The sequence below is a fragment of the Pristiophorus japonicus genome, chromosome 4, assembly GCF_044704955.1.
Source record: "Pristiophorus japonicus isolate sPriJap1 chromosome 4, sPriJap1.hap1, whole genome shotgun sequence".
NCBI classification, from domain to species: Eukaryota; Metazoa; Chordata; class Chondrichthyes; family Pristiophoridae; genus Pristiophorus; species Pristiophorus japonicus.
In genome coordinates this window covers 267,876,381-267,891,939 of record NC_091980.1, presented here as the reverse complement: position 1 = coordinate 267,891,939, position 15,559 = coordinate 267,876,381, and the positions used below count along the sequence as shown (strand labels likewise).

The window sequence follows — 15,559 nt, the reverse complement described above, 5'->3', positions numbered from 1 at the left end:
TCACTGGCAGGATAGGCGCACCAACGTCAGTGTTCTCTCTCAGGCCAACATCCCCAGCAGCAAGGCATTGACCACTCTCGATTAGCTCCGATGGACGGGCCACATTGTCCGCATGCCCGATACTAGACTCCCGAAACAAGCACTCTAATCCGAGCTATGTCACAGCAGGCAAGTCCCAGGAGGGCAGAGAAAATGCTTCAAGGACACCCTCGAAGCTTCCTTCAAAAAATGTATCATCCCTGCCAACGAGAATTCTTGGCCCTAGACCGCTCAAAATGGAGGAGAAGCATCCGAGAAGGCACCGAACACTTCGAGTCTCTTCGCCGGGAGCACGTGGAAGCCAAGTACAGACCGCGGAAGAAGTGTACGACAAATCAAGCACCCCACTCACCCATCCCTCCAATCACCATCTGCCCCACCTGTGACAGAGATTGTAGATTCTGCGATGGTCTCATCAATCACCTTAGAACTCATTTTAGTGTGGAACCAAATCATCCTCGACTCGGGGGGACTGCCTAAGATAAGAGAGACCATAGGCATCAATTACAAAGGTGCCACTTAGACTGTATTAAGCATGCCAGCTATTTTGGGCTGACTTGCAGGCCACATAGTCCGCATGCCAGATACGAGACTCCCAAAGCAAGTGCTCTTTTCGGAGCTCCCTCACGGCAAACGAGCTAAAGGCGGGCAGAGGAAACGTTAACAAGGACACCCTCAAAGCCTCCCTGATAAAGTGCGACATCCCCACTGACACCTGGGAGTCCCTGGCCCAAGACCGCCCTAAGTGCATCCGAGAGGGCGCTGAGCACTTCGAGTCTCAACGGCGAGAGCATTTAGAAATTAAGCGCAGACAGCGGAAAGAGCGTGCGGCAAACCAGTCCCACCCACCCCTTCCCTCAATGACTATCTGTCCCACCTGTGACAGAGTCTGTGGCTCTCGTATTGGACTGTTCAGCTACCAAAGAATTCACTTCAGGAGTGGAAACAAGTCTTCCTCGATTCCGAGGGGCTGCCTTTGATGATGATGATGATATTTTGGGCTGTTCAGCAGCTGTTCTCGCCACGTTCAAGTGTGATTACTTGTCAATAACTATTGAACTTTTAATGACTGATTTATCTTCATGAAATCAACCCCTTGTAACACTTTCTCATTGTCTGATTTCGGAAAAGCTGCAAGGAGTTTATGTGGATCGTTATTCAAGCTTTATCAATTTCAAACCCAGTGCCTGATGGGTTGTAAAAATTTCCTGAGGCTTTGCTAGACTAGGTCCCTGGAATCTTTGAGGCACACAGCTCCTACTGTACCGCAGTATGGGCCAATCATGTTGACACCAACACGCCCACTAAGAAGTGGGGATCGTGCAAAATATTTCCCCTGTGTCCCTTACCAACACTGGATGCCTATGCCTAGGGGTCCCTGACATCCACCCTTTCAAGGGTGATGGGAAGTTTGAAATTTAATAATCTGGTCTTGCAATGCTGAAGCACTTTCTAGGGAGGGTCCAGGGAAGGCAAGGTTGGTGCTCTAGATGGGCCCTTAGAAACACGGGCAATCCATAACTGATATGTAAATGAGGGTGCATCTCCCACCCTCAAAATAGTCAGGATGAGCAGCAGATGTTGGCAACGGCAGTGATCCTGTTGTGATTACTATCACTATTGGACCATAGTGCTGAAGAAGTTCTTCAGAAATTCTGAGCAGAAGGGGGTGGGAGACTTGGTTAAAAGCTCAGGTTTTTCTTTTGCAAGAGACGAGTCATCAGAAAATTCTTCCAGTGATCAGAATGAGTGCATTGAGACCTCCTAGTAACTCTGGTGCAGCTTTAAATTTGTGAAAATCTTGCAACATCAATAAATAGTACAGTTTCATGGTATTGGTCACTGGGAAGAATTCTTGATGTGCAGTGCAAATTTTTAAATCCGCAAGAACTGGAGATGAAGGATGTGTCTTGTCATATGGTGAATTATCGAAGGCAGATGGGCTCGTAGCAAGTTCAAATATCAAGCCAAGGACTGTCGCATTGATATCTAAGCCAAAGTAGAACATCACACAGATCTTTCTAAAAAATAAAAAGCTGTCAAAATGTTGTCGCAAAACTGTTTCTAACTTGTTTACTGCTCAGCTACACTAATTTTGTAGTGAAAGAAAAACAAAGGTTGAAAATATTTTTTTCCTGTTACCTACCGACAGCATATTCAGGACTCGGAGGGAAAAACTAAGGGAGCAATTGAGAGGGCTTATATACAATAGAATGATTGAGCCTGACCAAAATAGTGCAGTGGCACAGTTCTTAAAAGACCATCCGTAAGACAAAGGTCCTCCACCAGCCTGCCCTCGCTGCACAGCACTGCCCCCCAGTCATCAAGATCCACGGTGCGGCCCTGGACAATGTGGACCATTTCCCATGCCTCGGGAGCCTCTTATCAACAAAAGCAGACATTGATAAGGAGATTCAACACCACCTCCAGCGTGCCAGTGCAGCCTTTGGCTGCCTGAGGAAAAGACCAGGCCCTCAAATCTACCACCAAGCTCATGGTCTACAGCGCTGTAGTAATACCCGCCCTCCTGTATGGCTCAGTGGCATGGACCATGTACAGTAGACACCTCAAGTCGCTGGAGAAATACTATCAACGATGCCTCTGCAAGATCCTACAAATCCCCTGGGAGGACAGACACACCAACATTAGCGTCCTCGACCAGACCAACATCCATAGCATTGGGGCACTGACCACACTTGATCAACTCCGCTGGGCAGGCCACATTGTCCGCAATCGCTCTACTCGGAACTCCTTCACGGCAAACGAGCCAAGGGTGGACAGAGGAAATGTTACAAGGACACCCTCAAAGCCTCCCTGATAAAGTGCGGCATCCCCACCGACACCTGGGAGTCCCTGGTCAAAGACCGCCCTGAGTGGAGGAAGTGCATCTGGGAGGGTGCTGAGCGCCTCGAGTCTCATCGTGGAGTGCATGCAGAAAACAAACGCAGGCAGCGGAAGGAACGCGCGGCAAACCTGTCCCATCCTCCCTTACCCTCAACGACTCTGTCCCACCTGTGGCAGGGACCGTGGTTCTCATATTGCCACTTAAGGACTCATTCTAAGAGTGGAAGCAAGTCTTCCTCGATTCCGAGGGACTGCCTATGATGGTGATGAAAAGACCAGTATTCCCAGGTTGTTTTTTTTCCAATGAAAAATAAGGAAGAATGTAATTTTGCATTTGAAGAAGTATTTGAATTAACTGTTACTCCTTTTACTTGTAATTTACTTTAGGTTTTCAGTCTTTTTATCTTGAACATACAGATGACATCCTATGCCTAACTGTTAACCAGCACCCCAAATTTCAAAAGATAATAGCAACAGGACAAGTAGGTATGTACAAAAGTGGCGGAGAGAATATATCAATACTGATCTATTCCCATGGTTTTTGCCAGATGTGATACAAATGTTTGAACATCGGATTCTGTTCCCATTTTGTTCATCAGAATCCAAGACCGTAATTTTCCTTTGAAAGAGAAAGTGTTTCACAGAACTTACTACATTTTGTATAAAAATCAATTTAAGAGTACAGTACTTCAACTTGATAACATTTTGGTGTCAATTCTTTTTAAAAGTATACTTCACAAGTTAATTAAAAATACCACAGCGTAGAAACTAGTTTGTATGCGTAGACTTTCCTTCCACTCATTGTAGGTAGAATCTTCTACACTACAAAAAAATGCATTCTACTGTAGCTACCAGCAGGGGAAATAAAATGTAAAAAATGTTTATAGTCATGATAAAAAGCTACGAATTCACAATTTAAGAACATAAGAATTAGGAACAGGAGTAGGCCATCTAGCCCCTCAAGCCTGCTCCGCCATTCAACAAGATCATGGCTCCACTTACCTGCCTGCTCCCCATAACCCTTAATTCCCTTATTGGTTAAAATCTATCTATCTGTGACTTGAATGCATTCAATGAGCTAGCCTCAACTGCTTCCTTGGGCAGAGAATTCCACAGATTCACAACCCTCTGGGAGAAGAAATTCCTTCTCAACTCGGTTTTAAATTGGCTCCCCGTATTTTGAGGCTGTGCCCCCTAGTTCTAGTCTCCCCGACCAGTGGAAACAACCTCTCTGTCTCTATCTTGTCTATCCCTTTCATTATTTAAAATGTTTCTATAAGATCACCCCTCATCCTTCTGAACTCCAAGGAGTAAAGACCCAGTCTACTCAATCTATCATCATAAGGTAATCCACTCATCTCCGGAATCAACTGAGTGAATCGTCTCTGTACCCCCTCCAAAGCTAGTATATCCTTCCTTAAGTAAGGTGACCAAAACTGCACGCAGTACTCCAGGTGCGGCCTCACCAATACCCTATACAGTTGCAGAAGGACCTCCCTGCTTTTGTACTCCATCCCTCTCGCAATGAAGGCCAACATTCCATTCGCCTTCCTGATTACCTGCTGCACCTGCAAACTAACTTTTTGGGATTCATGCACAAGGACCCCCAGGTCCCTCTGCACCGCAGCATGTTGTAATTTCTCCCCATTCAAATAATATTCCCTGTTACTGTTTTTTTTTGCCCCCAAGGTGGATGACCTCACACTTTCCGACATTGTATTCCATCTGCCAAACCTTAGCCCATTCTCTTAACCTATCTAAATCTCTTTGCAGCCTCTCTGTGTCCTCTACACAACCCGCTTTCCCACTAATCTTTGTGTCATCTGCAAATTTTGTTACATTACACTCTGTCCCCCTCTTCCAGGTCATCTATGTATATTGTAAACAGTGTCCCAGCACCGATCCCTGTGGCACACCACAAACCACCGATTTCCAACCCGAAAAGGACCCATTTATCCCGACTCTCTGCTTTCTGTTAGCCAGCCAATTCTCGATCCATGCTAATACATTTCCTCCGACTCCTCGTATCTTTATCGTCTGCAGTAACCTTTTGTGTGGCACCTTATCGAATGCCTTTTGCAAATCTAAATACACCACATCCATCGGTACACCTCTATCCACCATGCTCGTTATATCCTCAAAGAATTCCAGTAAGTTAGTTAAACATGATTTCCCCTTCATGAATCCATGTTGCGTCTGCTTGATTGCACTATTCCTATCTAGATGTCCCGCTATTTCTTCCTTAATGATAGTTTCAAGCATTTTCCCCACTACAGATGTTAAACTAACCGGCCTATAGTTACCTGCCTTTTGTCTGCCCCCTTTTTTAAACAGAGGCGTTACATTAGCTGCTTTCCAATCCGCTGGTACTTCCCCAGAGTCCAGAGAATTTTGGTAGATTATAACGAATGCATCTGCTATAACTTCCGCCATCTCTTTTAATATCCTGGGATGCATTTCATCAGGACCAGGGGACTTGTCTACCTTGAGTCCCGTTAACCTGTCCAGCACTACCCCCCTAGTGATTGTCTCAAGGTCCTCCCTTCCCACATTCCTGTGACCAGCAATTTTTGGCATGGTTGATCTGCATAATCATTTAAAATGGCATTAACTACAAAAAATATAGCTACATACAATAGTATGTCCCCGTGTCTTATCAACCAAAATAACACACAAGGCTGCAGCAAAACATTTTCTCTCATTTAATTTAAAGTGTATCTCTGGCCTTGATATATTTCTGTGCTCATCAACACAGGTTCCCTTCCTCCCAGCAAAACATCACACCTTGACACAGCCCTTCTCCTCTTTCTTTTCTTCCTCCTAACTTTCCTTTCCACTCCTCACCCCTTCCTTCCTCCTTATCCTCTACTCTCCTCTCCTCTCCTTCCACCTTGTTCCCTTTCCTTCTCCTCCCTTTCCTTTTCCTCTCCTCTCTTCCTCCTCTTCATCTCCCTCCCCCTCCCCTCCCCTCTTACTCTTCCCCTCTTCCTCCCTGCCAGGAGATCATCCATAATTAACCTGATTCTCGAAACTCGCGCAAGCTATCGGTCCTGTCCACTACACTTCTGTGGCAGCATTGCCAATGGGGAGGAAAGTCAGTGCCATTACAGCGTTGGGGGCAGGGAAAGACCAAGTCAGAATCAAATAGTAAAAATGCTACAAGCAGTTCAAGAGATATGTCAAACCATTGGGCATAAGGCATTACTAAAAATAACAATTTGTATTAAAATAGTTGTCTTATGGATTTGCAGACAGAGAGAATATTGTGCACATGAGCACACTGATCAATTTGGTATTGTATTGAGGTTACCTTGTGACATGGGGCAGTAATTGGTTGGGTGGTAGGCGACTGAGTAGAGATGAAGTCCTCTGATTGGCTGGATGTGACCAGTGGTGTTCCCCAGGGATCTGTACTGGGGCCTCAGTTTTTCACCAGGTATATTAATGACTTGGCTAATGGAATAGAGATTTTAAGTTTACAGATGACACCAAGTTAGGATGCACAGTAAGCTGTGTGGTTGGGAACAGGACATTACAAAGAGACGCAGACAGACTAAATGAGTGGGCAAACCTATAGCAGATGGAGTTCAATGTGAGGAAATATGAGGTCATCCACTTTAGATCTGAGAAAAACAAATTGGAATATTTTTTTATGGTGAGACTCAGAGCTGTAGAGGAGAAAGGGATTTAGGTACCCATGTATACAAATCACTACAAGCTAGTACACAGGTATAAAAAGTAATCAAAAAGGCTAGTGGAATGTTGGCCTTTATCTCACAGGGGGCTGAAATTCAAAAGTGAGGAAGTGATGCTGAAGTTGTATTGAATCTTGGTCAGGTCCCATTTGGAATACTGTGTTCCGTTTTGGGCATTGAACCCCAGGAATAATGGGCCTTGGAGGGGGTACATTGCAGATTCACCAGAATGAAACCAGAGTTTAAAGGGTTAAGTTATGAGAACATGTTGCATAAACTTGGCTTGTATTCCCTTGAGTTTAGAAAGTTGCAGAGTGAACAAGAACAAAAGGGCATAATCTTATTAGATTAACATTTCACATTTAGGAGTGAAATCAGGAAGCACTTTTTCCACAGGAAGGGCAGTGGAAATCTAAAACTAGCTCCTTCAAAAGACTGTAAATGCTGGGTCAATTAAAATTTTCAAAATTGAGATTGATAGACTTTTGTTAGGTAGGGGTGTCCAGGGATATGGAACAAAGGTGGATAAATGGAGTTGAGGTATAGATCAGCCATGACTTAACTGAATTGTGGACCAGATTTGGGTGTTTGAATAGCCTCCTCCTGTTCCTATTCTTGCGCGAATTGTTAATCAGTGTGTATGAATAAATTGATGCTTTGTAAATCACACGTGATACTCCTATAGAATGCATTTTAGTCCATAAACATAACAGTAATGTACATCAACACGGGGATTTCAACCACGTCATTTCCAACAAACCATGCCCTTTGTGATCGTAACTTGTGTAGCCTGATATTTTCATTAGGTCTGACTTCCTTGCTACATCCTTCTTAACATTACTATGTGCCAGTACTGTAAGGAAAGAGCTTGCATTTTTATAGCACCTTTCACAAACTCAGGATATCTCAATGTGCTATACAGCTAATAAATGACTGTAAAATGTAGGCAAACGTGGCAACCAATTTGCACAGAGCAAGGTCCTACAAACAACAAAGGAGATAAATGATCAGATCTGTTTTAGTGGTGTTGACTGAGAGGTATATGTTGGCCTAAAGAAGCTACACTTTAAATAGTTTATTTGTATATTCTACGTCCACCTGAACAGGTGCTTGGTTTAATGTCTCATCCAAAAGGCAGCACCTCTGCCTCAGTATCAAACTAAATTATGTGTTGAAGTCCTGAAGTGAGGTTTGAACCCATGAACTTCTAAGTGCTGCAACTCAGCCAAGCTGTTGTTTGTTTCTGTACATGAACTAATTTTTGTTTTAATTCCTATCCATAAATATCCTTCACCTCCTTATGTTATTGATTCATTTGTGTATGATTTAAATAGCTTTTAACATCTATTTGAAAATATCAAGATTTTTAACTTTGCATCCATATATATTCTTCATATCCGTATATATATTTTTATATATATATATATATATATATATATATCCTTCATCTCCATATTGAGATAGGCTGAATTCACACCTGCATTAAACTTTTTTGGCATTTATCTAGAATTCCTAAGCAGAAAGAATTTTGTATTGGGCAAATTGTACAAAACCTCAAACAAATTTATGAAGAATCCATTTTTGATAGTAAATGGAAATCTCTGTTCCCTCCCCTCCCCCCCCTCCCCCCGCCCCTCCAAACTTTAAAATGTATAAGCGTTATTTATTTCATCACAATATTAAGATGAACTACATTTGCAGTAATCTTTTGAACTTTGGAACCAGTCAGATGAATCACACCCCTTTACATTCCTATGTTTCTATTTTTTTTGCTTCAACTTGATGGTCTTAGGATTTCATTGAAGCTTTTCAGAGTAGTAGAACCAGAATTGACCTGGTCTGCAAAAATTTGATTCCAATGATATTTGTAGTTCACTCCCTCAGGCCAAAAAGCTCATCCCAATTTTCAAAAAGGCAGTTCTGCAGGATCCCGCAGTCCTAGGTCATTAACTAGGCTTTCTGAACATTTAATTAATCTTTCGTAAATGCTTCTGTTTTGCTCATTACACAGTTCAATTAACTACTTGTTTTTCTATTATACAAGTAATTTGGCTGGTTAGTTGCTTAAATGTGAAATGAGCATTATCACAAGTGTAGCACGATTGGCCATTTTAAGCCATTGCCGTATTACACAAAGTTGGTAGCAGTAAAATTCGGACCACCCATTTTTCTTTTGATTGTCAATTGTAAAACACAGCCAAATATAAGATTACTAACTCGGATAGAAATATTGCCTCCAGTTTGTACAACAACAATGTGGGTTTACTCTGAATTTCCTCTTCCCATGCAAACAAACAAAACAATTACCTCTGCTGAATGCACCAATTGGCCTAGCTGCAATATGCAGCTTCATATTGAAAAATTAAGCCATTTTGCTGCAATTTTTGTGAACACAAATAAAATAGTAATGCTCTTTCATTAAAATATAAGGAAATACAGGAATATGGTAGCATGTCCACTCGAACCTTCAAGAAAATTCCATTCACAGACATGCACATGGAGCTGACATCTGTTGATTGCAAACATTTTAGTGTCATTGTTGTTCTTGTTTTTTTAATCTATAATTTTAAGTACTGATAGATATACAGAAATAGCAACACTAATTTTAAGCAGTTTCAACAGATATAGCTTGTAGTGCTTTTGTATATTTACCAGTACTTACAGTATGTTTACTCTAACTGTGCTTTTTTGTTATTTTTGTTTTGTTTTTGTATTGTATTTTGTTTCTGGCCTTGGCTGTGATATAACTTAAAGGTGACTCTGCTGACATGTCAGGTAAGAAATCTAAAATATTTGGCCTTAACCCCTCTCTTCAACTACATAATGTAGTGCAAGCTACCACTTTCATAATTAAAATAATGTTGCCAATAATGTTGCCAAAGTGTAACAGGTTATGCCCAAAGTCAAAGGCTGTATGCAAAGTCAAAGGCTGTATGCATAAGGAGTTAATATATTGGTGACAAATTGCAGTTTAATAATTTGTTTAGATTGGTTAATCATCAATAATTAATTATTTTGGCGAATAATAGCTTTCATGATGCAAGAGGTCATTTGCATCTTTAGACAATTATTTTCCTTTGTTTTGTTAAATTACTGAAGACTATACTTATTTTCCATTAAAGAGCAGATGGTAATAAGAACTGTGATCTATAAAAATCACTGCAATTTAGCTAAATCATAGTCACGATACTGATACTCAATCAAAATAGATTTTGAGGGATATTCAGCTTCTTGTGTGAAAATATATCAAAAGAAAAGTAGTAAACATAGAAACATAGAAACATAGAAAATAGGTGCAGGAGCAGGCCATTCAGCCCTTCTAGCCTGCACCGCCATTCAATGAGTTCATGGCTGAACATGAAACTTCAGTACCCCCTTCCTGCTTTCTCGCCATAACCCTTGATCCCCCGAGTAGTAAGGACTTCATCTAACTCCCTTTTGAATATATTTAGTGAATTGGCCTCAACTACTTTCTGTGGTAGAGAATTCCACAGGTTCACCACTCTCTGGGTGAAGAAGTTTCTCCTCATCTCGGTCCTAAATGGCTTACCCCTTATCCTCAGACTGTGACCCCTGGTTCTGGACTTCCCCAACATTGGGAACATTCTTTCTGCATCTAACCTGTCTAAACCCGTCAGAATTTTAAACGTTTCTATGAGGTCCCCTCTCATTCTTCTGAACTCCAGTGAATACAAGCCCAATTGATCCAATCTTTCTTGATAGGTCAGTCCCGCCATCCCGGGAATCAGTCTGGTGAACCTTCGCTGCACTCCCTCAATAGCAAGAATGTCCTTCCTCAAGTTAGGAGACCAAAACTGTACACAATACTCCAGGTGTGGCCTCACCAAGGCCCTGTACAACTGTAGCAACACCTCCCTGCCCCTGTATTCAAATCCCCTCGCTATGAAGGCCAACATGCCATTTGCTTTCTTAACCGCCTGCTGTACCTGCATGCCAACCTTCAATGACTGATGTACCATGACACCCAGGTCTCGTTGCACCTTCCCTTTTCCTAATCTGTCACCATTCAGATAATAGTCTGTCTCTCTGTTTTTACCACCAAAGTGGATAACCTCACATTTATCCACATTATACTTCATCTGCCATGCATTTGCCCACTCACCTAACCTATCCAAGTCACTCTGCAGCCTAATAGCATCCTCCTCGCAGCTCACACTGCCACCCAACTTAGTATCATCCGCAAATTTGGAGATACTGCATTTAATCCCCTCGTCTAAATCATTAATGTACAATGTAAACAGCTGAGGCCCCAGCACAGAACCTTGCGGCACTCCACTAGTCACTGCCTGCCATTCTGAAAAGTACCCGTTTACTCCTACTCTTTGCTTCCTGTCTGACAACCAGTTCTCAATCCACGTCAGCACACTACCCCTAATCCCATGTGCTTTAACTTTGCACATTAATCTCTTGTGTGGGACCTTGTCGAAAGCCTTCTGAAAGTCCAAATATACCACATCAACTGGTTCTCCTTTGTCCACTTTACTGGAAACATCCTCAAAAAATTCCAGAAGATTTGTCAAGCATGATTTCCCTTTCACAAATCCATGCTGACTTGGACCTATCATGTCACCATTTTCCAGATGCACTGCTATGACATCCTTAATAATTGATTCCATCATTTTACCCACTACTGAGGTCAGGCTGACCGGTCTATAATTCCCTGTTTTCTCTCTCCCTCCTTTTTTAAAAAGTGGGGTTACATTGGCTACCCTCCACTCCATAGGAACTGATCCAGAGTCAATGGAATGTTGGAAAATGACTGTCAATGCATCCGCTATTTCCAAGGCCACCTCCTTAAGTACTCTAGGATGCAGGCCATCAGGCCCTGGGGATTTATCTGCCTTCAATCCCATCAATTTCCCCAACACAATTTCCCGACTAATAAAGATTTCCCTCAGTTCCTCTTCCTTACTAGACCCTCTGACCCCTTTTATATCCGGAAGGTTGTTTGTATCCTCCTTAGTGAATACCGAACCAAAGTACTTGTTCAATTGATCCGCCATTTCTTTGTTCCCCGTTATGACTTCCCCTGATTCTGACTGCAGGGGACCTACGTTTGTCTTCACCAACCTTTTTCTCTTTACATACCTATAGAAACTTTTGCAATCCGCCTTAATGTTCCCTGCAAGCTTCTTCTCGTACTCCATTTTCCCTGTCCTAATCAAACCCTTTGTCCTCCTCTGCTGAGTTCTAAATTTCTCCCAGTCCCCAGGTTCGCTGCTATTTCTGGCCAATTTGTATGCCACTTCCTTGGGCAAAAGGTTGTCTGTCACAAAAAGGTAAAACTAATTTATAAAATGAACATTAACTGAAATGTTCTACTGCAGAAAAGCAGAGCTAAGGAGCCAAGTTTAAAACATTGTTGCCTTTTGTGAAGTGCCTTGGGACGTTTTCCTACGTTAAAGATGCTATATAAATGCAATTTATTGCACCTGACTGGTATCAAAATTAATTTATGTCATTATATATACCAGGCATTCTATACAAATACTGAGTATTCATAACAAATACTCCTACATCAAATTCACTTCTAAGCACTATGTTGTGGCTGGTTTTCCACTTAGGTCCCTCATTTTGTTACATTCTTTCTGAGACTGAAGTACTGGAGCAGCATTCGAAGATGTGAGATTCAACAAAGAATGCCTGAATACTCAATGATAAGGCCATTTAAGAATAAGAAAAACTTTTGCATGACAGTGTTGTTTTGACAAGTTGCCTTCATGCAGTATTCATTGTCGTTAAATATCCAAGCATCCAATTCTAATTGGACATCATAGGAAAAAAATCAAATATGTCCAAATTGGACAATTTAGCATTTTAATTTTTAAATATTAGTGCAGTTTTATATGTTAATATTAAATGTAATTTATTTACTAAATGTGATGGTTACAAAGCTTGCTAAACTGGCAGATCATTTTTACTATACCAAACCTTTCTGCATTTTCGCCCCATGAATCCAGGGTTCAGCATCTGAAATTATGATCTGGAAGTCAGGATAGAGTAATAATTCGACTTCTAACTGTACCTTGCAACGGTTTGCGATCAATGTTGGTGCAATGACACCAGTTTGTAGATCTTATAGCTGATTATAATATTCTTTTTCTCAGGTATTGCCCCTTTGATTCATATTTGGGATGCCACAACCAAACAGACGCATTCTGTGTTACGCTGTTACCATTCAAAGGGTGTCTGCTGTGTCAGCTTTAGTGCCACGGGTAAACTCCTCCTCTCAGTAGGACTAGACCCTCAGTATACTATCACTGTCTGGAGGTGGCAAGAAGGTAAGGATGAAACAAGAAGACGGAAGAGGAACAACAATGATTATTTAATTGATGTTCATTATTTTTTGTGAGTCAATAGATAAACTGCTTTTGTATTTAAAGAAAATTAATGTAAGAATACCTACGAGAAAAATTCAAATGGTTAGATAAACATAAAATAGAATAAAATTGCCTTAATAAAATTGGAATAAAATTCATACTGTTGCCACCCCATCATTTGCTGATGGGGTTAGATGAAGAGGGGTGGGAAGAGGCTTGTGTGGAACATAAACACTGACATTGATCAGTTGGGCTGAATGGCCTTTTTTTGTGCTGTAAATGTTATGTAATTCTATGTAACATATCATGAGACATAATTTTAAAGATGTCAAAATCAAATTTTAAATACAAAAGGCATTTAGAATGCTACATACAACAACAATAACTTATATTTATATAGCCCCTTTAACATAGTGAAACATCCCACGGTGCTTCACAGGAGTATTATGAGATAAAACAATTTAGCACCGAGCCGCATAAGTAGAAATTAGCGCAGGTGACCAAAAGCTTGGTCAAAGAGGTAGGTTTTAAGGAACGTCTTGAAGGAGGATAGAGAGGCAGAGAGGTTTAGGCAGGGAGTTCCAGAGCTTGGCACCGAAACAACAGAAGTCACGGCAACAAATGGTTGAGCGATTATAATCATGGATGTTCAGGATGGCAGAACTAGAGGGGCTGGGGGGGCGGGTTGTGGGGCTGGAGGAGATTAGAGATAGAGAGGGGCGAGGCCATGGAGGGATTTGAAAAGAAGGATGGGAATTTTGAAATCAAGGCGTTGCTTATCCGGAAGCCATTGTAGGTGTTGGATCTCATCGTCAGTGTCTGCTCTTGTTGATAAGAGGCTCCCGAGGTATGGGAAATGGTTCACGTTGTCCAGGGCCGCACCGTGGATCTTGATGACTGGGGGGCAGCGCTGTGCGGTGGGGACAGGTTGGTGAAGGATCTTTGTCTTACGGATGTTTAGCGTAAGGCCCATGCTTTCGTATGGTTCAGTGAATACGTTGACCATGACTTGGAATTCAGCCTCCATATGTGCGCAGTCGCAGGCATCATAAGAACATAAGAATTGGACAGGAGTAGGCCATCTAGCCCCTCGAGCCTGCTCCGCCATTCAACAAGATCATGGCTGATCTGGCCGTGGACTCAGCTCCACTTACCCGCCCGCTCCCCATAACCCTTAATTCCCTATTGGTTAAAAATCTATCTATCTGTGACTTGAATACATTCAATGAGCTAGCCTCAACTGCTTCCTTGGGCAGAGAATTCCACAGATTCACAACCCTCTGGGAGAAGAAATTCCTTCTCAACTGGGTTTTAAATTGGCTCCCCCGTATTTTGAGGCTGTGCCCCCTAGTTCTAGTCTCCCCGACCAGTGGAAACAACCTCTCTGCCTCTATCTTGTCTATCCCTTTCATTATTTTAAATGTTTCTATAAGATCACCCCTCATCCTTCTGAACTCCAACGAGTAAAGACCCAGTCTACTCAATCTATCATCATAAGGTAACCCTCTCATCTCCGGAATCAGCCTAGTGAATCATCTCTGTACCCCCTCCAAAGCTAGTATATCCTTCCTTAAGTAAGGTGACCAAAACTGCACGCAGTACTCCAGGTGCAGCCTCACCAATACCCTGTACAATTGCAGCAGGACCTCCCTGCTTTTGTACTCCATCCCTCTCGCAATGAAGGCCAACATTCCATTCGCCTTCCTGATTACCTGCTGCACCTGCAAACTAACTTTTTGGGATTCATGCACAAGGACCCCCAGGTCCCTCTGCACCGCAGCATGTTGTAATTTCTCCCCATTCAAATAATATTCCCTTTTACTGTTTTTTTTCCCCCAAGGTGGATGACCTCACATTTTCCGACATTGTATTCCATCTGCCAAACCTTAGCCCATTCTCTTAACCTATCTAAATCTCTTTGCAGCCTCTCTGTGTCCTCTACATAACCCGCTTTCCCACTAATCTTTGTGTCATCTGCAAATTTTGTTACACTACACTCTGTCCCCTCTTCCAGGTCATCTATGTATATTGTAAACAGTTGTGGTCCCAGCACCGATCCCTGTGGCACACCACTAACCACCGATTTCCAACCCGAAAAGGACCCATTTATCTCGACTCTCTGCTTTCTGTTAGCCAGCCAATTCTCAATCCATGCTAATACATTTCCTCCGACTCCGCGTACCTTTATCTTCTGCAGTAACCTTTTGTGTGGCACCTTATCGAATGCCTTTTGGAAATCTAAATACACCACATCCATCGGTAAACCTCTATCCACCATGCTCGTTATATCCTCAAAGAATTCCAGTAAATTAGTTAAACATGATTTCCCCTTCTTGAATCCATGTTGCGTCTGCTTGATTGCACTATTCCTATCTAGATGTCCCGCTATTTCTTCCTTAATGATAACTTCAAGCATTTTCCCCACTACAGATGTTAAACTAACCGACCTACAATTATCTGCCTTTTGTCTGCCCCCTTTTTTAAACAGAGGCGTTATATTAGCTGCTTTCCAATCCGCTGGTACCTCCCCAGAGTCGAGAGAATTTTGGTAGATTATAACGAATGCATCTGCTATAACTTCCGCCATCTCTTTTAATACCCTGGGATACATTTCATCCGGACCAGGGGACTTGTCTACCT

The 15,559-nt window shown here is 42.2% G+C and overlaps 1 protein-coding gene across 6 annotated transcripts in view; it reads left to right on the top strand.

Annotated features, from left to right (window-relative positions):
• The window catches only part of LOC139263402 (echinoderm microtubule-associated protein-like 5), a 302,041-nt gene that overhangs the window by 251,206 nt on the left and 35,276 nt on the right, over positions 1-15,559 (top strand). For 4 of the 6 annotated variants that reach the window (XM_070879443.1, XM_070879441.1, XM_070879446.1 and 1 more), the window contains 3 exons: positions 3,271-3,369; positions 9,333-9,353; positions 12,707-12,880. In XM_070879443.1, the coding sequence (XP_070735544.1) occupies positions 3,271-3,369; positions 9,333-9,353; positions 12,707-12,880 (294 nt within the window). The remainder of the gene's footprint in view (positions 1-3,270; positions 3,370-9,332; positions 9,354-12,706; positions 12,881-15,559) is intronic. The other 2 variants (XM_070879445.1, XM_070879442.1) reach the window with 1 other exon arrangement.